Raw genomic sequence first — 27,051 nt, 5'->3', positions numbered from 1 at the left:
ATGAAGAAGGGCAATGACTTCATCAGAACTCTATCAACATTTCCAATTTTCTGACTCAGATGTTCCAGGATGACTCCCTCTGTCACATCTTCTAGTGCATCGCACATTGACTTCTTGCATGTAGATGGGAGGAAGATTGTTCAATGGACACTTCACTGTCTCTCTTTAATTTTCAAAATTTTAGACATAAAGGCATTGCATTAAAAATACATGGGTTTTGCTAAGCTTATGTTCCCTTTCTTTCCCCACTAAAGCTTAATTGTAGTTATTATGTAACTGCACAAATAGATTTTGGGAATCCCTTGAGAACATTTCCAAAATGATTGACCGGACCCACAAAAGATTATTTTATATCTTGCATATAATTCTAATACTACTTGAGAAACACATTTTAAAAATCTAAGGAATGCATGTTAGGGGAGGTAAGATCTTGTGGATGTAAATTTTTCCATAGTCAAATCTATGAAAGGTCATTAAAGCTCATCAGTGAGAGTACTTCTTTTTTTTTTTTTAAGATTTTATTTATTTATTTGACAGAGAGACAGCGAGAGCAGAAACACAAGCAGGGGGAGTGGGAGAGGGAGAAGCAGGCTTCCTGCTGAGCAGGGAGCCCGATGTGGGACTCGATCCCAGGACCCTGGGACCGTGACCTGAGCCGAAGGCAGACGCTTAACGATTGAGCCACCCAGGCGCCCGAGAGTACTTCTTTTAACATACAAACGGCTTCATAGTCCCTGAAAGTGTAATATACCACCCAAGGGTATGATACAGTTGAAAAAGGTGTATGAAACTCAACAAAAGAAAATTATCTGTTGAATGTTCTCCAAATCCTTTTTTAAGGTTATGGTAAGTACCGTTCCATATTTTCGTATTTTTAAATGATACTTATAAACATCTAAATCTGGTTCTAACACTCTCTCTTTTTTCTTTTTTCTTTTTTTTTGAAAGGGGAGCTGACATACTTGAAGTCTAAAGAGCACCACTGAAACTGCAATACTGTGTTCTTACTTAACAGGAGAATGGATATAAAGGGATTTTTGGATAGATTTATGAGGGTTCTGTAGAAAGCATCACATTGAGAACCAGTCAATATGGAAGAGAAGGAACTGGCTTTCACTAAGCAGATTGACATAAAGACCACTGAAGTGAGAAATGCAGAATTATTGTCTTAACAGGATGAGTTGCATCCATGTTGCATAGCTTCTTGAGGGGTTGGCAGCTACTTAATTGGAACATAAAGAAACAGCATATATTTAATTCAGCTTCTGCTATGTGGTTACTCACTAGCCCACATTAACCAGATGACACTATTTTTGTGGATGTGATAAGAGCTTTCTTCTCTAATTTCTGAGATATATCACTAACCTGAATGTACATTATTTCCCAGTGAATACTGCCTATTTGACATATGGGAAATAGTAAGAAGTCGAACCACTATCAGGGATTATTTGTATGCGTGTTCTTCAAAGAAAATCATTGCCTCCACGTAGGTGTCTTAGAATGTCTTACCCATGTAGGATTATATGATTACATCATTTCCAACAATGTCTGCACAGGAGTCTGGTGCACCTTCCAAAAACACATGGGTTTTCTAGGGGCAGAAACTCTCCAAGTATTTCCTATGAGTTGGAGTGGCAAATAACTTTAAAAAAATAGTTAAATAACTAGACTTCATATAGATAACACATAACAGCTTATGTCTTTTCCTTTTACAGCCAAGAGGATATTATAATGTATATTAATAATACTTTTATGGGATTGTAGCAAAGGCAAGGGCAACAGTGGTGTTTTGCACTGTTCCAGCCTATCAGCTGCCAGCAGAGAGGTTTTGCTAAATTGCTTCAAAAGCACAACATATCTACAAATGCCAGAGTTGCCCTGACGTCCAGCACCGGTTCCACAGGACCCTTCCTGAGGTGCCTCAGTGGTGCTGTCCTGTGGCATCCTCTGATTTCCCCTAACATCTCACAACCCCTTCACGACAGCCATTCTCATTGTCTGGTGATGCCTTTAATCAGGCTCCTAAAGTGCTGGTATGATAATCAGCAGGACAAAATTTAATCTCTAGTTGCTAATTAATTCTTATTGAATAATATATCATCAGTATTGTATTATGTCTGATTCAAAATGGCACTATTAATGTTTACATATACGTTATGTTCAGAATCTAAAATTAATTTTGCAATGTTCCAATGCAGGGTTATTAGTTTTCTACTGCTGCTGTAACAGATTACCATAAACAGCAGCACAGAACAACATAAATTTATTATCTCACAGTTTCTGTAGGTCAGAAGTCTGGTGAGCTCAGCTGGATCTCTTGCTCAAGGTTTTCACAAGGCTGAAATCAAAGTACTGGCAGGATTACACTACTTTCTGGAGGATCTAAGGATAAATCCATATTCAGGCTCATTCAGGTTTCAGCAAAATTCAGTTCCCTGTAGTTGTAGGACTAAGGTCCACATTTCCTTCCTGGTTGGCAACCATGGGTTGTTTTCAGCGTCTAGAGGCTGCCTATACCCCTTGCTCGAGGCCCTCTTCTTTCATCGTCAAAGTTAGCAATGGTAGTTGAATCTTTATTGTTGTATTTCTGACCATAACCACAGGGAAAAGTTACCCACTTTTAATGGCTCGGGTGATTAAATTGGACTACCCAGATAATCCGAGATAATTTCCCCATCTCATTGTCCTTACCCTTAATCCACATCTGCAAAGTCCCTTTTGACATGGAACACAAGAGGTTCTGGAGATTAGGACATGGGCATTTTGGAGGGATGGGAGCATGAGTCTGTGTACCATATAGGGGTTGACTAACTCCATACCCTAGAATCCAAATCTGGCCACCTAGTTTTGTAAGTAAAATTTCATTGCAGAACCACACCCTTTGGTTTATACATTGTCTGGCTGCTTTCATGCTCCAACAGCAGAATTGAGTAGATGGGACAGAGGCCATTATGGTTCACATGTCTAGAAATATTTGCTATATGGCTCCTAAGAAAAAGTTTGCGGATGGGTGCTCCAAAAATAGCATACTGATTCTAAAATCTTTTTGAAAAATGTTAATTACGTATTATGAATCAAAATAAATTGGTTTGGGAATGTAAGTGGGAAGGTTGCTTACTCAAACTGAGGAATTTAGGATATAACCAAACAACAACAACAACAACAAACAACAACAACAAAACCCAAAAAACAAAGCCAACTGTAGCTAGGGAACAGCTTCTATCTCAATTTCTGCCGATGGCAGAGCCATCAATCTGCTTGTCACGTTAACATTTCAAGACTCTTCCATAAAAGTTACCAAGAGCTTTAAGCAGGGGGAAAAAGAAATCAGAAATGTCTTTCAAATAGACAAAAGCTAGGGTAGAAAAGTAATTCAAAAAGTACAGGGATACAAACAGCCCTTTGTAGAAATTATAGATGCATAGACTGAACTTCCTTAAGCTTTGCCGAGTGATTTTTAATTCCTCAGGTTGTTATCAGTCGTTGATATTCATAAAATACCCACCGATGAGTGTTGAAATCTCTTCATTATTTCTCCTGCTTATCTAACGGTAACAAGCATAGTCATTATAGTCTTCCACTGTGTTTTCAACCATGATTTACAAAGGCCCTGGCTCATGATTAATTTTAGTTTATACACTAACACAAACTCCTTCGTTTGTTAGCTTGATCCTGTTAGTATGCAAGCAAATATGGCAAAGAAAACAAAACCTACAAGCCCAAATTCCCATGAGATTTTTTTGTGAATACGACCAGTTTGAGAACTACAAATACACTTCATGGATTTTTTTTCAATGCTGAAAGTCAGCAGGATCATGTTACCTAGACCACCACACTCATTATTCAGAGGAAGAAATAAAAAGAAAGGCAAGACTGCAGATACTGCAGGCCAGCATAGTTCAATCTGTCTTTCCACTAGAAATGGAACTACATAAAATTATTCTTAAATTTGGAAAAAGAATGCATTTTCAGGCTAACAAAGTTGATAGAGCATGAGCTAACTAAAATGCATTTATTTTCTTATTCTTCTAACTCATCTTTAAAGATGGAGATGTTATCCACCTCGGAAAGTCATAGCAGGCTCAGATCTGTCAGATCCAAGGCATCCTAATGCTGTGTGTGTGTGTGTGTGTGTGTGCACGCATGCATATACGGTCATTCTACTATACTTACTTAGGACTCAATAATTATTTTCAATAAAATTAGTAACTTCCCTCATGCATTAGATAATCTAACATTATTGATAACCGTAAATCTCACACTGAAGAAAACTTAAGTAACATGAAAAGTAAAATACTTTTTCTGGGAAAGCAAATTTGATATTTTTTTAAAAGCAAGCAATTGCTATGCCTAAGCACTAAGGACTACAGACCCCGACTCTGTAGGTCATCACAATAAAGCCATAAGCCCCCCAAAACCTAACTAAGAATAGCATCTTAGTCATTAATGATTTATGAGCTGGGTAAAACTGCAATTGGCTTTGCTAAATACAATTTGGAATTTCAAGATTCCATATTCTACTACCTATTTCTACCAGTTCCCAAGGGCCCTATTATATTTAATACACTTTAAATGCTATTTGCTAAAAAGCTTTTTAAAAGAACACATTAGGAAATGTTAACAGGCTTTTCCCTAGACTCGCAATAACTATTAATTCTCATTCTTCATTTTTTTCTACATGGCATATGAAACAGATATAATTTGAAGTCATTATTGTTTTCTGAGCTCAGGAAAGTGTGGCACATACTTTTGATATAAGAAAATAGGTGAAAGTAGACTTGATATTAGAAATATATCATATCTAAAATAGTTCAACTTTGAAGGCAAAAACAGTGGTTATATATATATATATAGTTATAATAAAATTTCAGCTTGTTCTAATCAATTTCTATTTCCATATTTAAGATGTATCTTTTTTTCACATTTTAGCAGGGACCATTATATTTCACTATAAGCTAATTAAATGATCTCTTCAATGGAAATACGCTAAAATTAATATATAAAGCATTATAAGACTGGTAACACATACTAGGATACTCAACAAATCAGTTACATATCCCTTCCCTCAATGAGTAGTAAAGTATTTTACAAACTCTAATTTGGGTGATAAGTATAAATACAACAAGCATTAGAAATTCAAAACAGGAGAGCAAGAAGGACTGTGTGTATTGTATGGATGAAGTGTGAAAGATATTTATAAAATAAAGGGGAGAAATGAGGGATCCTGTCACCCAGAGAGGCTCCATCGTGTAGTTGTTAGGCTGGCCTCTGAGGGCAGCTGGGCACTGCAAGCAAGGGGATAGCAGAAGTGACTGAGAACACTTGGCAGCATTTTCTTCTCCAGCGTAAGCTTTTCTCCTTCCCCTCCTTCTCCCTCAGACCCCCTTTCAACAGATTTGTCTATATTCTTTTAAATGGAGGTCTTCTAGAGCAGAGATTATATTGTTTTGAAGATCTGGTCAACTCATTCACTCAAAATATTGAAACACAGAATTAGTTCTAAGTGACTTGTGGTAATTACCTCACCATTCTTATATTCTGACTTTCCTTGTCACTCCAAGTGTCTAGCTGGTGCTTAATAAAACGTATTGTTGATACACTCTGGTTTTCATAGGTAAAAAGTAATTTTCTGTACATGGGTTATCTCCTCTGTAAATCAGCTGACAGAATATCCCCCCAGAAGAAAAGTCTGACTCAAAGCTTAAATCTGTTCATTTCAAATAGTTTTACTGAATTAACATTAGTGGGACTGTTTTGTCAACACTATTTTTGAGGTTACTCTTTCTTCAACTTATGAAAAAAATGTCATTTAATTAATATGTTCTTTAAATTCTCAATAGTGACTTTATTTAGGAAACTTTTGTTGATGTTCACTTACATAAGTGTTTTCTCCATAAGAAACATGATATCCATTCTGACATTGCATTGCTTTTTTTTTAGTAAGCAATTTGAAGAATTAGTATCTCTTCCTATTTTTTTACCAATGCTTATAACTGGTAGACATTACCATAATAAGCCATAAAAACAAACACATAAGTAAATAAGTATTTTTTAAACTAATTTTGAACCTACAAAAAAATAAGTTCCTTACTCAAAACTAATGTTAAAGGAATTCCCAGTGTTCAGTGCAGTGATGAGATTAGGTAGAGATGAGATTATTCTTAGTATAAAAGAGGTAGATTTTATAGAAATAAAACACATTCTTGAAATTAAATAGAACCGGTATGGTCACATTTTGGCAAAAGCAGAAAAAGACCTAATAGTTTAAGTATTAGTTGTGATGTTTTAAAAGTCATTATTAAGAGATTTGAGATCTTCATTAAACAATTTAAGAAGCCTGAGCCATTTTAGTAAAAAGTGGTTTATAGGGAAGATTATTGTCATTTTTTTATAAAACCAAGATTCATTTTCTTTTTGGAAATCAGAAATTATAAAATAGGAGAGAATACATAGGTTTTGTAAACTAAAGGATGTGAGTATAAATTCTGTTATGTCATTCATCAAATTTATCAATTTGGGAAAATGACACTCTGTGCTTTTGTTATTTGTATGTAAAGGTCAGCTTCACAGAAACTTTTCAAGGAATTAAAAAAAACAACAACTGTGTAATGTAACACAGGAGAGTGGCTCAGTTTAATACAGGGAGTATCAAAGTATAATCAGGAGAGCCTTAATAGGAATCACTTTCCTTGTCCCTACTCATCAATGATTGAAGCATTTAAAGTGAATGTGTAAAATATAAGAAATTTTAAATTTCTACAGAAGGATTGAACAAGATTTAAAGAATTTCAGTTGCAGTTGGATGGATTCAAGAAAGCGTTTTTGTCATTCTGGAATGAGAGGTTTAGATTACTGGAGTACCCAGGTAGTTTTAAGGAGCCTTCTCTGATCTTTGACCTAGCACTTTCATATGCCATCCCACCCATTCTTCTACTCTGGGGTACTCTGAAGTTAATTATTCCCCTTTGTATTATGTTTATAACTTCTATTGCTGTATGCATCTTAAACCTATGTATTTACGTGGCAATCTTCCCCACCACACGGTGAGACAGGTTCTTATTCATCTTGGTCTTCTCCACTGCTTGGCTCAGAGCCCAGTAAAGATGTGTACATACATAAACAATTTAGTGATTATTATCTTGGATAAACTGAAGGGAGTTTTATTACGGACAAAAGCATAGGATAATCTGGTATTTTTTTTAAAAAACGAAATTCTGCATTTTTATAAAACTTGATAAAAACAGTATTTCAAACTATACAGTCACCAGAAGTAGAGTTATCAAAAATGCATGCACATCACTTGGTATCTCTAGGCATTTTGTTTCCATATAATATATACCTTCATGACAAATCCCTTCATTTATAACTCTAAAAAGTCTCGAAAAATGTGTTCTGCTCTAATCAAATGAGTGTTAACCTTTCTTTAAAGGTAAATTCTATAAGCAACTCAATGCCACATGGACGATACTTACATTAGCCAGATGAGCTAGTTCTATCTCCAGGAACGAATCAGTTGTTTTGGGTTCAGGCCTTATTGTGACCACGATGATTTTGGAATTAACGACAGTGTAATTTCTGAAACAGAGTAATTATGATTATTAAAAGGAGAAAGGATCGATGACAAGTATGAATTCCTACTGCTCAGTACATGTTGGGATGCATGTTAAATAAATATATCCTAACGTATCTTAAGGAAAACACAGAAACATTGGGCAAACAGATTTTAAGCATGATACTAGAGTACTACTCATGGAAAGCTACAGTTCACTTCTTCTTATAAACAAACCCTATCTGGAACTAGAAAACTTTGGGAGGGGGAAGCTACTGCTGACTGTACCATTTTAGATGCAGGGAAAATGAAAAAGCAGCAGCACTGACAAGCTTTTGATTACTTAAATCTGATTCACCTACAAGAGAGATGGATTGTGAATTCAAACCTTCAGGTAGTCTTTAAATGAATAGAATCCATTTATCTCAAGGTGGACTTAACGGTTTTGTTCTCCAGGAGACCAAATATTCTTCTTGTAAAGTGCTATCTTGGTGGGTTTTTTTAGACTATCTCAAAATTCATTAAGATGAATGATTGGGATGTGGTTTAGCATGAAAGTAAGCAGTGTTTAAATGTAAATAAATACTGTTGCTAATCATTGACCATCATTCACTTAGGCAATAGAGACTTTCAGGCCACTTCTTTATCTCAGTATGCTCCATGGAAGGAATACATTTGCCTTTTGAAATATCTTACCAATTACAGTTCACCCACAAAGAAGTTTTAAATGTATTTACAAGCTACAAAAATTATCCATAAACATAAACATATAAAACTGAGCCAACTCTTTCTTGTACATACAGGTTTTTATCCAACATGTATAAAATGCCACACAACACCTCTTATTTAGAGATTTAAAGTTTTATTATACTTTCAGCTATATATATTTCTTCCATCCCTTCTTTTTGATTTGAAACAAACCACAGAGCACGTTCTTCCATAGAACATGTACTATTCTGGGCAATTTGTAACAGGTATCAAAGATGAAGTCATTTCATTTTTCCCTCTTTTTTGTTGCTCAAAGCATTATTTGTAGGTAATAAAATTCACCAATTTTAAGTGGGCAGTTTAATGCTATTAGTAATTGTATACTACCATGCAAGCAGCACCAAATCAAGATAGACAACCGATCCCTCACCCTGAACACTTTCCTTGAGCTCTTTGCATCTGATCCCCTCCTGCTCCCAAGGTTCCAGGCAACTAATGAACATGTTGCCACTATAATCATGCCTTTTCTAGAATTTCATTTAAATAGAATTATACAATACAAGACCTTCATGTTTGACTTAATTCACTCAGCATAGTGTTTCTGAGATTCATCCATTTTGTTTCTCTTTATAGGTGAGCACTCTTCCATGATATGGCTATAACACAGTTTGTGACCTACTCATCAATTAAGTAAACAACCTGTGGGTTACTTCTGGTTTTTAGCTTTTATGAACAGTAGTATTCATATTTGGCTATTATGAATAATTGGCATACATACTTTCTACATAGGCACGTGTTTTCATATGTTTTGGGTAAATACCTAGGAGTGGACTTGATCATGTGGTGAAAGCATGTTTAATTTTATGAGTAGATGCCACACTGTTTCCAAAAATGGCCATACCATCAAAATCGTATAATTCTAATACTGTAGAACAATGTTGAACCCCACATTCTTTGTGAAAATCTTTTCTCTAATGGGATGGTCTTTGCCATGATATTTCACCAGAAAAAAAATGCTGACTCTGCCACCATGAGGAATTTACCATATTTAGTAATAGAGGAACTATAAACTTATTTTGAATTGGATAACATTTTTTAGCCCATCTCTCATGTATTCAGTAATGTCAAATAACAAATTCTTAAACACTCAGGAAACTTCATGGTATCTAGCCTAACAATAAAAAGTAAAGAACAACAAAGTATAAATTTGACTTTATATTTCTTAGGGGAAGGTAGCTGCAAACAGAGAGGGCTGGTTAACTGTCCTTTATTTCATTTAATACTAACTGAAGGTCAGTTGCATTGAGAATGATATGAAGGTAAACTTTAAATGCCAAGTTCCCTTTGCAAATTTATTGTTCCTTGTTTCTCTGAGTAAAGGTGTTCAGGGCATCAGGTGAGAATAGATGGAATTAACAAAGCTGTGAGGTGATGTTGGGCAATTAATTATATTAGCAGATGTGACAGGATTCTCACAGCATGACAAGGTGTATATAATTTGGGATTGGGGAGAATGTTTGTCTGTCACCACCAAAAAGAATTATGGAGGTTTCGCCCAGAGAATAGTCCTGAGCACACAGATGCAAGTTCCTTTTCCAAATTAGCCTGAATATGTTTGAGTTCTGGTTTGTTTACCTTGAAACAAAAATATTTACATGTCACTTTAATTCATTTTGCCTCTTTATTCTGGTTCTATTTATAATCCCATTTCTCTGCTATAAATAAAGCCAATGTTAATTTAACTCAACTGCTAATTTTAATTAATAAATGTTAGTTAAATTTAATGGTATACAGATATTTTGTATTATTTTAAAGTTGTGTAAGTGGATCATTTACTGGAAAATACAGATGTGAGTATTCCAAACAGGAATTTATAATTTTGTCAAGATATTTATGAAGCTCTCTTTGTGTGTTTGGGCATGTGGGAATTTAGACCCTGGGAAACTGGGTCTAAATAGAAAGTAAAGTAGCTAAGATGAGCAGCCCTCTGTAGGGTATGTTACTCTGTGTCAGATTTATCAGTTTCTCAACTGGCCTGGTGGAGATGACCCCTAGAGGACAGAGCCCACCTTATGACTTTTGCTGTGTGTATGTGTGTGTGTGAACTTATTTAGAATTCAACTGGGAAAGGATGCATGCCAATATAATTACGCAGATGGGTGTTCTCATCACATTCATGTTAGTACCCTCCCCCACCCTGTCCTGCTAATATGTAACTATCTCTACCACAACATCCATTAATGGTATGTATGTCTCCTTCCACATGATTATAAGTTCAACGAGGGCAAGATTTGTGTCTAGCATTTATATATCCTCATTTGCATTATGCTTCGCACATTTTAGTGCTAACACATGTTTAAATATCATATTAAATAAACACATAATAAACAAAAATATCAAACTTTTGACCAAGTTGGATTAAAATGTAATGCCATTATCATGGTATTAAAGTGCTTAATGAAGGAAAAATAAGCAAATTTACATTATGCAGTGGGTCTCTTTTTAAAAAGTGTATAGCATGTGAAAGTATCTTTAATTTATTCCATCAATTTATTCTAATTTGCATAAGTGAGTAGCTAGCTCCTTACATGCCATGTCAAGCTTTGTGATCTACTAGTGCTTCCTGGCTGGGCACACATTTATATTCACTGCTAGGAAAGCAGGTCTTATAGCCAAAAGGATTTCATGACGGCAATAATAAAGTTTTTTTCTGTTCTTGAAATTTGTGCTAGTAGGTTTGGCTAAAACATTTCAAATGTGTAGAGTTATTCATTCAAAGGAGACCCAAGTTATTCTTCACAATTATTACAAAGGCTTAAGGCACTTAGAGTACATAAACCATATCTTAAAGAGAGTCAAAAGAAGTGACTATAAAATGGAATGTAGTTGTTTACAAGAGACTCACTTTAGGTATAAGGACATACCACAGGCTGAAAGTGAAAGATGGAAAACGATGGCCATGCAAATGGTAACCAAAAGAAAGCAGAGATAGTCATATTTGTAATGGACAAAATAGACTTTAAGTCAAAAACCATAATAAGAGATAAAGAAGAACATTATATACTGATAAAAGGGCCAATTCACCAGGGAGATATAACAATTATAAACATATACATACCTAAGAGCAGAGCACCCAAATATATGAAGCAAATGTTGACAGAATGGAAGGGAAAAATAGAGAGTAATACAAAAATAGTAGATTTCAATTCAGTACCCCACTTTCATGATGGATAAATCAACCAGATAATAGATCAATAAGAAACAGAGGACATGAACAACACTATAGATCAGCTGGATCTAACAGACATATAAAGAACACCCTATTCAACAATAGCAGAATATACGTTTTTCTCAAGTGCATATAGTCTTCTCCAGGATAAATCACAGGTGATGCCACAAAAAGAGTCTTAACAAATTTAAGATGATTGAAATCATACTAAGTATCTTTTCTGACCACAGTGGAATGAAACTAGAAATCAAAGGCAAAAAAAAAAAAAAACAAACCAAAAAACAAAAACAAAAACTGGAAAATTCACAAATATGTGGAAATTAAAAAAACACTCTTGAACAATCAATGACCAAAGGACAGACTACAAGGGAAACTAAAAATATCTTGAGACTAATGAAAATGAAAACACAACATTATCAAAACTAATGGGATACAGCAAAAGCACTAAGACAGAAATGGGGTAAATGCTTCCATTTAAAAAGAAGAAAGAGCTCAAATCAACAACCTGTTTTTATATCTCGCAGAACTAGAAAAAAAAAAAAAACCTAAAACCAGAGTTAGCAGAAAGAAGGGAACAATAAAGATTAAAGCAGAAACAAATGAAATAGGGAACAGAAAAACAATAGAAAATATCAACCAAAATAAGAGTTGTTTGAAAAAAAAATCAACAAAATTGACCAACTCTTAACTAGACTAACTAATAAAAAGGAGAAAACTAAAATAACAAAAACTAGAAATGAAGAGAGGAGATGTTAGAATTGATGCCACAGAAATAAAAAGGATTACAAGAGACTACTATAAACAATCACATGCTAATGAATTGGATAACTTAAAAGAAATTCCTATAAACATAAAAACTACTAAGACTAAGATTCATGAAGAAATTTAAAAATGGAACAGACCTGTAACTATTAGAGATTGAATCTGTTATCAAAACCTCCCAACACAGAAAAGCCCAAGAACAGATGGCTTCGCTGGAAAAATTCCATCAAATATGTAAAGAAGAATTAACATCAATTCTTCTCAAACTTTTCCAAAACACTGAAGAGAAGGACATACTTCCAAACTCACTTTATGAGACCCTCCTACCAAAATCAGAAAAAGATACAAGAAATGAAAACTACAGGCCAATATTCCTGATGAAGAGTGATACAAAAAATAAATAAATAAATAAATAATCTAAACAAAATACTAGCAAATCAAATTCAACAACACATTAAAAATATCATACAACATGATCAAGTGGGAATTATTTCTGGGATGCAAGGATGGTTTAACATATGAAAATCAAGGTAATATACTACATTAGCAGAACGGAGGACAAAAACATGATTGTTTCAATTGATGCGGAAACAACATTTGAAAAAAATTCATTTTTTCAGGATAAAAACTCAACAAATTAGACATAGAGGGAATGTATCTCAACATAGTAAGGACCACATATGAAAAACCCACAGCTAACATAATATTCAATGGTAAAAAACTGAAAGTGTTCACTGTTATATCAGGAACAAGGCAAGGATGCCATCTATTGCCACGTCTATTCAACATAGTATTGCATTCCTAACCAAAGCAATTAGGCAAGAAGGAGAAATATAAGGCAACCAAATGGGAAGGGAAGAAGCAAAATTATCCATGTTCAAGGTGAAATGATCTTATATGTAGAAAACCCTAAATATTCCACAAAAAACCCTGTCAGAACTAATAAACAAATTTAGCAAAGTTAAAGCATACAACATTTACACTTAAAACTCAGTTGCATTTCTATACACTAACAAATAATCCAAAAAATAAATTAAGGAAATAAATTTATTTATAATAGAATAAAAAAGAATAAAATACTTAGGAATGAATGTAAGAAAGTAAAAGACTTTTATGCTGAACACCCCCCCAAAAAAAATCTTGCTGACAGAAATCAAAGAAGACAGAAATAAATGGAAAGATGTCCCATGTTCATGAATTTGAATACTTAATAGTGTTAAAATGTTTGTACTACCCAAAGCAATCTAAAGATCACTGCAATTCCTATCAAAAATCCCATGACACTTTTTTTTACCCAAATAGAAAAAAAATCCTGAAATTTATATGGATTCTCAAAAAACTCTGAATAGTCAATACAATCTTTACAAAGTAAGACAAAGCTAGAGGCCTCATGTTTCTTTATTTCAAAACATATTACAAAGCTACAGCAAGCCAAAACAGTATGGTACTGGGATAAAGACAAGTGACAGACACATAAACCAACTGAATAGAATAGAAAGCCCAGAAATAAACCCTCTCTTACAGGCTCAAATTATCTTTGACAATGGTGCCAAGGTTACACACAATGGGGGAAAGATAATCTGTTCAACAAATGATGCTGGGAAAACTGGACATCCACATGCAAAACAATGGACCCTTACATTGTGCCGTATAACAAAATTAACTCAAAATAGATTAAAGATCTAAACATAAGATTTGAAACTATAAAACTCCTAGAAGAAAACATAGGGGAAAAGCTTCATGACATTGAATCTGGCAATGATTGCTTTCATATGACACCAAAAGCACATGCAACAAACACTAAACTACACAAATGGTACTACATCAAACTTAAAAACTTCTGTGCAGTAAACAATTAACAGAGTGAAAAGGCAGTCTATGGGATAAGAAAGGATATTTATAAGCCATATATCTGTCAAAGGGTTAATATGGAGAATATACAAAGAGATCCTAAAACTCAACAACAATAACAAAAAACAATAGGATTTAAAAAATGGGCAAAAGACTTAGACATCTCTCCAAATATGATATAGAGATGGCCAACGAGTATATGAAAAGATGCTCAACATCACTAATCATCAGGGAAATGCAAATCAAAACCACAACGAGATATCCTTTCATATCTATTAGGATGGCTACTATCCAAACAAATAAAACAAAACAATAAAAAGAATCCAGAAAATAACAAGTGTTGGCATTGTTGTGGAGAAATTGGAAGCCTTGTGCATTGTTAGTGGGAATGTAAAATGGTGCAGTTGCTATGGAAAACAGAATGGAGAGTCTTCAAAAAAATCAAAAATATAATTAGTATATGATGCAGAAATCCCACTTCTGGATATATAACCAAAAGAATTGAAAACAGAATCTCAAAGAGATATTTGCACACCCTTGTTTATTGCAGCACTATTCATGATAGCCAAGAGGTGGAAGCATCCTAAATATCTGTTGATAGATCATAGATAAAGAAAATATGGCTATATACAGAATATGGAATATTATCCAGCCTTAAAAAAGAAGAAAATTCTGTCATATGCTCCAACAAAGATGAACACTGAAAACATTTTGCTAAGTGGAACCAGTCACTAAAAAAAAAACAAAACAAAAACAAAAATAAAAAACCAAGGAATGCATGATTCCACTCATATGAGATACCTAATATAGTCAAAGTTCTAGAAACACAGAGGCTGGGAGGAGGTGAGAAAAAGGATGTTGTTGTTCAAAGAGTATACAGTTTCAATTTTGCAGGATGAAAAAGTTCTAGAGATTTGTTGCACAAAAAGGTGCATACAGTTAAACACTACTATTCTGTGCATCTTAAGATGGGTAAATTTCATGTTATGTGTTTTTTACCATATTTAAGAAAATGCACTGCAGTGTTACAAATAAACATCAGTGAGAGGACTGTAGAACTTATTGTGCAAATAAAGGATAACCGGATAAGGTACAGTAAAGAGTTGTTAATGGCTTAATAAAAGTTATTAAAATTACTGTATCCTCTTTCCATGTTTAGAATTATAGTTCATGTAGCTTCTAACTTGAGAGTTTTCATAACTGTTTCAAACCAGCCCCCCAATTTAAATAAAACCAAAACAAAATAAATGATTTCATATATACTAGGAACTGGGACTTCATCAAAATCATTAAGTTAAACATATTTGCTTTTAAAACTAAAATCAGGGCGCCTGGGTGGCTCAGTTGGTTAAGCGACTGCCTTCAGCTCAGGTCATGATCCTGGAGTCCCTGGATCGAGTCCCTCATCGGGCTCCCTGCTTGGCAGGAAGTCTGCTTCTCCCTCTGACCCTCCTCCTTCTCATGTGCTCTCTCTCATTCTCTCTCAAATAAATAAATAAAATCTTTAAAAAAATAAATAAATAAATAAAACTAAAATCAGCTGATGGCTGCTAAAAAGTAGGATTGGACTAATTTAGCGCTTTAAAACTAATTAGGATTTCAAGGTAGGTTTACTAAGGGATGTGACACCTAGAACTACAAAGAAGTTAAGTGATCAGGGATTTAAATTCACTTTCAAAAGGTATGACTAAATTAAACTCAGATTTTTGTAAGTAATATACTGAATGCATAATAATATTTCATAGTATTAGTCATGCAAATTTGTTATTCCCATAGATAATTTTAATTTCTAGTGTCCTCACAATAGGATATTATAAAAAGATATAGGATGTCAGAAAAACTACAATATGTCATTGAAAACTCGGAATCAAGAAGCAAGATCCAAGGTTTAGGTCCTGAAACTGAAGAACAGGTGCTCTTAAGAGAACTCAACAATTTCAGGTTGATTGCCTTCAGAATGTATGGGTTTAAAAGTAATTATGTTTTCATTTTTTGATTATTTCAAAATAATTTAGTTCAATTGCTTTTCCCATTTGCTTTTAATTCTTATAATATACAAACTCAAATGAGTTCCATTTGCTAAATATGAAAAAAATTCCACATCATTTATCTTTATTAGGTTGGTGCACCTGACAGCAAATTCATGTGGTTTTGCATTATTGAAATTTTTTTTCCTTTTCAAAAGATAATTTTCAAACCACTACTGGCTTATGAGAACATTGTTGTTTTTTGTTCATCTATATTTTTCCTGGCATTTTAATACTATAGTGGAATTTGCATATAATTTTAATTAGATCCTTTACAGTGTCGTGAATGTCAATAGCTACATTAAAATGCTTTTTTTTTTTAAACAGGACTATATCTTCCACATGTCCTACAGGAAAACTACACATTGCTCCTATACTCAAAAGTATTGTGATTTCCTATAAAACTGGAATCTGACTATTAAATGAATCAGAAAATAGACTGTTTACAACCGTTTCTTAAATGCTAGCTTGAGTGTATGATTGGTTACACTTTTTTTTTTCCTTAGAGATAATTTCTGTACCATAAATTCCTAGAAGTGGTTGCATCAATGACAATGCATTTTTAAAGCCTCTTGATATTGCCAAATTGTCCTTCTAAAAGGTTATTACAGTTAAAATTCCTCACCAGTGGTTTGGGAGCTTGTCAGGCTGTGAGTGGTTGTTAGTTTCTTGACTCGAGTGGGGGATGTGTGTGGGTGGCCTCGCCTCTCTCAAAAGACCCTCTAGCCTCTGCTGGCCAGCCTTCATCCCAAAAATGGTCATGAGGAGCTGGGAAGAGTGATAGCCTCACGCCTTGATGTCAGTAGCCTGGGTTGGGTCCACCAAGTTGACCCTCAAGTATCCTTGAGGGTGCTCATACATGGTCACCTCCTCCTTGACCTTAGAAGATTTTCGGCATAAGAGCAATATGTATTCACACTAACATCGAAATGCATAGCTTGTACTGCTCAAAGGAATCGATACTAGCATCATAGAGGAAGCAAGACAGTGGAAGAGTCCTGGTTTTGGCCGAGAAGACTTGAGTTGGATTAGAACTCAGTGACCTACTGGACACATAATCTTGGGTAGGTCACTGAACAAATAAGGAGGTCAGTTTCTCACGTGAAAAATTAGAATTCTAGAGGGTACTAACCTTTAAAGGACCTTGCAGCACTAATATCCTGGTTTATGCTTTTTGACTATCGAAAATTATTCTAAGAGGGATAAAAGTAAGGAAGGCTGAGAACAGCACATATCTAGTTTGGACAAAAGTAGAGAACATTCCTTCAGTTGAAGGGACAATCTAAATTTACTTAATTGTAAAAGGGAAGACAATCAAATGGCAAAATAAAAATTGCAGCTTGAAGAATAGTTGAATGCATATTAGGGCAAGAGAAGAAAAGAAATCTCTAAATAAAAGAGTCAACATGCAAAGTTATTTCTGCCTATGTATGAAGGGAAATTTCTAAATCATATCTATTCAAAACATTACATCAAGTTCTCCTTCCTAGTCCCCATGAGAGAAATTATGCAAAGTATTGTTTTGAAAATGATTGTATCAAAATATAAAATTTCTGGAAACTTAACAGCAAGCCTAACATTATTCAGTGTATGGGAAACTTGGCTCCAATAGTTTCAACAGATAATTAGTAAAATGATCACTCAGGAAAATGTGTCATGAAAACTTGGTAAATAACTAAACATAAAGAGCAAATCTTTTTGCATGTTGAATTGGAAGATATTCCCTTCCCTACTGGGTTCAATTCACATAGTCCAATTTATAAGTAAAACAACACAAAATATGTATTTTATTCCTCTGTTCCTAAAATATTTGTATGGTATATACACTAAATGTCTATGTACCTTATTATTTTAAAAATGGCTTATGTAGAATATTCTATCAGATAAGACAATTAATTATTCCAGTAAACACTTCTTGGGCCTTTGTTATTTACTAAGCACTGTTCTGGAGTTTCGACAGTAGAAAAGATTTAAGAGAATTCAGACAGTAAGGTTAGCCAGGTTGCTGTTTAGTAAATATTTGTTCAGTGACTGAAACAAAGACATCACCCTTGTCCTTTCAAAGGCTTATCTTATTTAGCAGATCTATCATTGGCATGGTTATTAACTCAACTTTCTGGAATAGTTTTTTGAAAAGGAGAATTAAAAAAAAAAAACAAGCTTGAGAATGCTTCATTACATTATTTTACTATGTAAAATAAAAGGAAATGAGAAGTAAATGCTAATATTTCACCTTTGAAACGGTACTTAAACAAACATTTCATCCTGAGCATTCCATTGTCATTATTCCCAGTCTAAATGCGAATATTGTTTTCCTATAGTCATTTACCTAATTACTTTGTACATAGAAAGTATGAGTGGGTATTCATAGTTCTTATATAAAGGTTGTTAAGGACTTTAAGCTAAAGAATATGTCAGAACTGCACAATTCTCCAGTTTTACTGCAATAAAGACAAGGAATTTTTGAAGTTGGAGAGAACCTTTGAGTTCAACCCCACAATATACATATAAAAAAGTCAATGACTTGCCTGCAAATTTGAATCCGTTTGTGTCGCAGGTGGTGTTAGGGGGGCCGCTGCTTTGGACGATTCCCTGCTTTATCCATTAAATCATTCATAACATACCCATTAGTCTACCCTAAAAAAATTTTCAATTCCCTTGACTATAAATTTATGAAACACGGAATAACCTGGCTTCAGTTGTATGGGTGAGTTCCATGGTATTATGCAAAACAAGATTAATCATAATGCAACTTTGTTAGACAGGTAGGAGAAAAACTATATCACAATCTAAAGCATTTTATGTTGAATATTTTGTTTGCATTCACTATGTCTCTCAGCAGCAAACAGGGTGAATGTTGCACATCAAGGTGCTTATTTATTTATTTATTTATTTGGTGCTTATATTTTAAAGCTGAACTGAAGGCAGGCGATTTCTGAGTGACTGGATAAGTTTATAAATTTTTTGTTATGTGAAATTAAAATTAAAACCCAAGTCCTCTGATTTTGAGTTAGTGTCTAGTCTAGAGTTCTTGAAAGACTAGCTTCATATAAATGAACCCCCTATGGAAATAAGGGTCTAACTTTGAGTATCTGGGTGCACTGAACTTGAGCACATTTCTTTTCAAATAAACACCACACACAAAGTTAGAGGCAATGTAAGTATAAGTCTATTTTATCTGTAATTGTGCATACCAAAGTGTTTTAACAAAACCAGTGGAAAAGTTGACAGTAAACTCATTAGTTTTGAAAATCTTTTATTGGTAGAACAAAAGCAAACACAGACTGATTCAAATTCAGAAAGCCCAAATTCCATCCAGAGAAGAAGGTAATTAAAGAAAACTCAACTTCTCATAGTTGTCTCTTTGATTGCAGCTAGAGATTCACCGACTGTATTAATAATTTGCTGCACATGGAAAGATTTTCTCCAAAGAATCATGACTAGTCACTGCCACTGCAGAAAACTTAGTTGCTTCCTTGCAAGGCCTTTTTTTCTGCTGGACTGAACTCTAATTGTGTTTATTTATGAGACTATTTGTTATGCTCCTGGTATAACTGTAAACATCATTTACAGTCTTTCCTCCCTAAAAACTTAAAGCTTTATTCATAAGGGTGTGAGTAAGAGCTCACTGCAAATGTGGCTGTGTTTAACTAAAACAAAAAACAAAAAAAAAAACTTGGTCTCAGTCATCCAGAAGGAGATGTGGTAGAGGAAACAAGTCATCATGAGTGAGAGCATTACTACCCAAGTAGGTGTGAATGATGTTTTCTGTGAGATCAGGTAAAGTAGTTAAGACAATAGAGCAAATAAATGTTCATAGAATTACTATGTGTAATTGTTTCTTTTCATGGCTGGGAGGAAAGAAATCAATGGATTTCTTCCAAAAATAGTCCTCTAATTTAACAACAGCATTTTTTCTTAATGTCGCTATAATTGAATATTTATTTAGAGGCAAATTGAGATCTTGTGCAAATGAAGAACAAAGCATGCATTCCCAGTCATCATGGCACTCCTTTAATTTCATGTAATGTTGATGAACAGTACCATTAAGTGCAAATAAAGAGAGAAGACAGATTAATTTTAAAACAACCCATTCTACTACAGAGACTTGAGTTTTTTTCTTTTCCTTAATTTTTTTTTTCCTTAGTCTTAAGGCAAGTCATGATTAGTTACAAAGGAATTGCAGGGGTATAATCAGAGACCAAAATTGTCTTTTCTAGTTGTCTTGAAGTGCATAATATGCTAATAAGCTGTTCATTAAATGGGTATTTTCTATTTAATTTAAGAAAAAGCCCTTTGTATTAACAAAGCTTGTTTGACTATTTTCATAGCATGAGCTATAATCACATTTTTGGAATAATTTACAAAGATTATAACAGCTTATTATTTCATAGCTTACCTCAAAGTGGGCAAAATTAGATCTAAGTTTTTGTACAGAACTGCTCCAAGAACAAATACCGATGATTCATCTAATTCTAGAAAAAATGAAATGAAAAATATTAGCGAAACGACAAGAAACATACTGTCTTCTAAAACTTTAATCTGCTTATTACAAGGGGATTCCAGTACTTGCTGATGCAAAGCTGAATAGAAGAAATGCCTTCCTAACCATGCATGGGACAGATTAACCCACACACCATACATATTAAGGGTAGCTCAAAAAGATGAGTTTTCAGGGCTTTTGTGTCATATGAAGTAACCTTCCTTCACCAGGCTGAGACAGAAGGCTACAGTAGTTGCAGCTAAGGAGTTTCAAATCTTAATGATATGGGGAAGGAAAAACAATTTTCTTTTGGAGCTCTAAGCTAGAAGGTCAAAATCTCCAAGGTAAAAAGGAAGACGGGTGTCGCTGTCAAAAGTAGCCATTAACTTTTAGAGGCTGCTGAAGATGGTCCCCAAACTGAATTTTTCTTAAATTTGCTTTTATATACCAAAATAATATCTACAAACCAAAGCAAAAGTGAGGAGGAAGTAAAAAATGACTGTGGAAAATGCAATGCGTTTCCATACCTAAAATTAAAATATGCCACAGGCTTTACACTGAGATAAAACTGCCAATCCTGAAACTTAACCAGGCCAAACTCAGGTCTAGAATTTGCACTTGTATTTTTTTCCCATTTTAATAGATCCTTTCCTCCAGTAACTTCTGATTTAGAGACCAAATGTCAGTTTTCTATATTTACAAAATTAGTTTAGAATCATGATTGTAGACTGTTACTAAGTTGTTTGACGCGAGCAGATTTATATGTAGTGTACTACTATTAAACGGCCTTATTAGAAATGTTTTGTTCAAAGCTCAGATTATTTCACATATTTACCTTTTGATGACACAGGAGTAAAAATGCTTTTTGGGATAACTACCCTATCTTCTGAGTTTCTCGCCCAGTCAACCATTCCCTTTCGTCCTTTCATTGGGAAGTTGATGTCGGTTAGAACAGAGGCTGCAGGAAGCTTCTGAATGCTAGCCACTATTAGGAAAGAAGTAATAATGTTAACTGAGATCTTTCAGTGCAATCACAATTGGCCAAATTAAAACTTGCAATATCTTCAAAATAAAATCTTGAGCCAAAATTATATTTATCAGAGCCACAACACAGACTTGTTTCCTATTCTTAGACAATATTCATGAAGGCTGCCAATTCTTTTACCTATCAATCTAGATTTCTGTTGCTTTCCAGAAGAATCAGGCACTGATGGTCAATGGAGTGTATTCTGAGAGGACCAGCGTGTATTGCCAATGGTTGTTCATGGCTGACCTCCATTCCAATTGTCAGAAGTCCATACTGTATTTTTTGCTAAGGATTTCGATGAACATACTTGATTCATAGGCTGAAATTTGCATTTAAATCTGAACTTTGTCTTTTGAACAAATTTTCTGCATTTATGTCTGAATGTTATCTTTTTGGAACAAATTTTTCATGGATTAAATGATGTACCATGGAGGCATGGAAAGCAAAGCCATATTGCTCTTGGAGACAGAACTGTCATAATCCAAATAATAAAGCACCAGTAATGCCATAACCACAGAGCCGATACAATATGCAGAAAGATTTATCAAGTAGACCAATAACCCAAAACTTTTAAAACATCCCCCTGCAATTGAAAGTAATCAATGTATACTTTGAATGGAGAATCATGTCTTTACTTGCAATAAGTACTTTAATATACATTGAAAAAATTCATGAATGATATGTTTGGTAATGCCTGAATATATTTTTTATTACATGTAACAATTACACACACACACATATATGTCATAAAACTATAATGATAAATACTTAAGTGCTTATTGATTATATACATTTCCAATTAAGAAATGTAATTTGTGTGACTTTTACATAGGTCCATACTTGTTCTACATTAAAGCTTTAGGTATCTCACGGAGGATTTAAATAGAATGATCATGAAGAAAACTAAAGAAGCTATTACAGAAGTAAGCTAAAGAAACCATTCAGCTCCTCATAAGTGGATTTCACTCTGAAGAAACTTATGATCTAAATCGAGAGAACGAAAATTAAGAATTTAACAATATTAGTTGTATAAATATATTGCATCACTGGCTTTGTTCCAAATTGAAATGGTTATGTATTATTGTACTTCACTAAAGCTCTTTCAGGCTATTATAGACATCCATTATCAGCAGAGGATGGGATTTCATTTGGCCTGTAATTTGACATAATAAGCTTAAAAAATGATTTTGTTACTAAATGTTGAAGGAAAAAGGGTGCTGAGTAGCACATAAATTCATTATGGATGTTAAATGCTGTTTTTGGATAACAGCTGTAATTATTTGTTTCTTTAATTTTCCAAACAATATAGTCTTTGTTGTCCATAAATAACCCAGTTCACGTGTCCTGAAAGGTCCAAATCCTCCACTGCAGAAGGTCAGCAAATTGGCCGCACATTCTTTCTTAAGGGTCCTATAAGCTTTATTCAACCTGCAAAACTAAGTTCATCTGATTCCAAATCCCTTGATTCTAACTTTGGTTTTCTTGATATTTAGAGGAAATTTATTTCACCTCTTTGCTCTAAAAACTGATGAAAAGAAATGAAGGTTTTTCTATCTCACAACTGGTTTCTGTTACAAAGGAAAATAAACCAGAAATAAACTGTTGGACTCTGAAGTCTAATAATTCATCTGTTTCCATACACCTTGGATAGAAAACAAAAATCAGATCAAAAAGGAAAAATAACAAATGAAGGAAGCACATTCTGTACCAACTCTATCACTTTATCTTGAATAAATTCTAGTCTAATGCCATACTCTTAAATACAAAATGATATAATTATACATGCTTGTATCTCACATGATGAAATGCATTCATTCTTCAATTAAAGGCAGATTATCTATTAAGTTATGATGATATAGATTAGATTGTACTTTTGAACATCATCTAGATTAAAGAAATATAAAAATTAATTAGGATCACTATTTAATTTGTGCAAAAAGTCCTTTGAATTGCAGTCTTTAGCATAAAAAGGACATAAAAACAAACACTCATTGATTTTAGTAGAAATGTAGTTCTTAAAGTAAGATGATATTTTCAATAAATGCATTATCAAGAAGGATATGATTTCATAGACTGATGAGAGTCCAATGCTAGTTTAAAATATGAAGTATTTAAAATTGTACATCTTTACCTTAAAGCTATCTAGGATGATGCCTTGGATGACACTGTGGTTCTTCATGACCCTGACATGATTAACAAGAAAACCTATTTCCATATAGCAAAAATAATTTAAAGATGACTTTTATTTCCTCCTTCTTTCAATCCCTGTACCAGACACTTGGACCAATTCAATCCTCAATCCCTTCCCTCCTTCACCAGGTTTAACTGTCCAAAACCCTTAGGGAAAACTTAGATGCAGTCTTTAGGGAACTGGGAAGCTCGGATGTTAAGTGAATACCAAAGAGGTAAGATTAAAAATGAATACTTTAAAGTGTGCCAAGTTTATACAAATATGTGTCCAGTGCTGACAAAGGAACACAAAGGCAAAGCGTAAGCGCACAATCCCCACCCTCTGCTTCTGCAGTAATTGCTGCATTAAAACCACTCATTGTGGGTGGTTAGATAATAGAGCATCTTTCCTCAAAAGCTGAGAAAATGCCTTTCTTACAGAAGATTAAAGTGCTTAGAAGAAACCTCAAAGAACACAATGTCCCTGAACAAATAGGCACATCTTGAATGCTCCAAGAATTATCCTAAATTCACTGTATTGTGTTTTCATTACAACACTAGATTTGATTTCTTAAGCAATAAAAATAGGTGACTCATCACCGATAAACCTTGGAGCAAAACCAGCTGCACTTTCATTTTGCAATTTTAAAACTTTCATTTTGAATTTGGATAAGCAGCATAAAATTCCTTCTCGTCAGAAAGGATAAGGAATTCCCGCAGTTGGGTCTAAAAGCATACGGGCTGAGTTTTGTTTGTTTTGTTTTGCTTTTGGTTCACCAACGCAGCAAAGGTGGAGCTTCTACCATTGTTCCTGAGGAAAACCATGAGGTTTTAGCACTTAGCCCTAACTGAGGTCCTGGAGAATGGCAGCTCTGTCATGTACAAAAGTTGGAGCTAATATGATGCATCAGTTGCTTCATGGACAAGAATGGAAGGCACATAGAAGGAAAAGATGAGAGAGCCAAGGTGTGTGCATGAATGCTGGAGGAATGAGCACAATGGGCAAATGAAGGCCAATAGAGGAAAATCACAATTCACCAGAATGGCTCAAGTGTGGACTCTGGATCTGGGCTTGGGATTCAAATCTTGATATTTTAGGGTAACTATAATGTCCTGTTTTCGTTTTTTTTTTTTTTTTTTAAGATTTTATTTATTTATCTGACAGAGAGAGACACAGTGAGAGAGGGAACACAAGCAGGGGGAGTGGGAGAGGGAGAAGCAGGCTTCCCGCGGAGCAGGGAGCCTGATGTGGGGCTCGATCCCAGGACCCTGGGATCATGACCTGAGCCGAAGGCGGACGCTTAATGACTGAGCCACCCAGGCGTCCCTAACTTGGTTTTTTTTTGGGGGGGGGGGCGGTGGGCAGTCCCAGTTTCTGGGACTTCTGCTGTTCGGCTAATTGAGGTTATGTATTTAAAACTTTTTATCAAATATATACACATAACCAAAGGCAGGCACTTATCCTTTAGTACTTAAGTGTGTCACCCAGGGAGCTGAAGGTTCCTTTTTATTCATTCTCTTTTCTTCCTTCCTCCTTCTTCTCCTTCCTTCCTTCTTCTCCTCCCCCTACCCCTTCTCCTCCTTCTTTTTCTTTTCTTCTCTCTCTCTCTCTCTCCTCCTTCCTTCCCTCTCTCTCTGTCTCTCTCTGTGTCTCTGTCTCCATCTCTCTCTCTCCCTTTCCTTTTTCCAATAGAATCTGCCAGAGGGAAGAGGTTGGCTTCTCTGGTTATTTGGTCACACAAAGTCAGCCAGGCTAAAAATCTCCATTGAAAAGGAAAAGGACTGCATCCTCAGTGACAAATTCAGTATTACCATTGCAGCCAAGGCCACAGTTTGCAAAGAGAATTTAGGCAGTGACCTAAGTGCTTAGAGCAGCAACTCACAGTCTATAAATGAGTAAAGGAAATTCCCAAGCAAGGGCACCTTAGAATCATACACAAAAGTAGAGGTGGATACAGAAATAGAAGTTTAAGAGATGCCTTAAGAGGGATATTGATGTTTCCAAAATATTTAAAGTTTGCATCATTTTTCATGTTGATTCAGAGGGAACAACTTACAAATTGGGTCTTAACTCATCAATATTAGAAAATTGGCTAGTTATCAAAATGGATTTGCTTGTGGAAAACATCACTCAATATTACTAGATGGTCACCCCCACAGTTTTGAAATCCTAGGAGAAAAATATGGCAGGGAAGGAACTCTGCAATGCATCAGTGTGTTAGAAAGCAACTGTTAGTTTTGCCTGTGTACCATTGCAAACACAGAGGGGCCGAGCAAAGCCTGCATGTAGTGTGATCCCTTGGCATTTAGCAGCTTAAAAAGCCATGGTTTTTATATTTGTATAGTAATGCTGAGTGCCTTATAAAATACTGAGGGCGTTTGGGAGGGAAGGGAAGGACAGCTGACACTTACCGAACACTTGACATGACCTCAGCATTTTGTTAGCCATTCCTTAATTTATTCAACAAGTATGTATCAAATGTCTCCTCTGTGCTAGGCACTCTTCTTAGCACAGCACTTAGGCGCGTCCTTTACATGTGATACCTTATTTAATATTTAGAACAACCCTTATTTAATATTTAAAACAACCCTAGGAGGCATCATTATTATCCGTATCTTCATTGTTATTATCCCTATATTCATTTTACAAATGAGGAAGTAGACTCTGTTAAAGTGGTAACATTGTGACTCAAGTCTCAGTTTGCCTGCTCAGAAGTATATGATTTTGCACTGTGTGGTGCAGTTTGATTTTACCCCAATAAATTAATAGCAAATTTACTTTGTCTTACTATAATATTTTTGCACTACATATAAAAGACAGATGTAATGATTCAGTGAGAGCAAATAAAACTATTCTCACTTGTCCAACAGGAGATCAAAACTAGATACTACTGAGGAATGGTGATTATCCAAAGGGGATATATACATATATTTTAATTTGTCTAGCATAATCTTTACGTTCTAACATCTCCATAAAAAAATCGTATCTTAGGATTCTGCAACAGTGAGTGGTTTATAGGAAACATTCAGTCAGACAGACAGATTTTGGTTCTTCTCTCATCACCCTATTTCCTCCATTTACTCTCTTTTCCTGAAAGGCTAAGATTGGAATACTGAGGGCTAAAGAGAAAGAATAGGCTTGCTAGAAAATAGTGTGCAACCATCACTTCCTAGGAAACACAGCCACTCAGCAGGGGTGTCCACAAGGACCACAGTGCTCTGAGAGCTCCCTACAGTTGCATTCCA

The 27,051-nt window shown here is 34.7% G+C and overlaps 1 protein-coding gene across 1 annotated transcript in view; it reads right to left on the bottom strand.

Annotated features, from left to right (window-relative positions):
• The window catches only part of ADGRB3 (adhesion G protein-coupled receptor B3), a 706,366-nt gene that overhangs the window by 293,733 nt on the left and 385,582 nt on the right, over window positions 1-27,051 (bottom strand). Inside the window, exons 14-16 of the mRNA XM_034991475.1 lie at window positions 21,445-21,594; window positions 20,526-20,601; window positions 7,473-7,575 (exon numbers count right to left, since the gene is read on the bottom strand). Of these exons, the coding sequence (XP_034847366.1) occupies window positions 7,473-7,575; window positions 20,526-20,601; window positions 21,445-21,594 (329 nt within the window). The remainder of the gene's footprint in view (window positions 1-7,472; window positions 7,576-20,525; window positions 20,602-21,444; window positions 21,595-27,051) is intronic.

Source organism: Mirounga leonina, unplaced genomic scaffold (assembly GCF_011800145.1).
Source record: "Mirounga leonina isolate KUSES-001 unplaced genomic scaffold, KU_Mleo_1.0 Mir_53, whole genome shotgun sequence".
In the NCBI taxonomy this organism is placed as follows: Eukaryota; Metazoa; Chordata; class Mammalia; order Carnivora; family Phocidae; genus Mirounga; species Mirounga leonina.
This window is presented reverse-complemented; position numbering and strand designations above follow the sequence as displayed.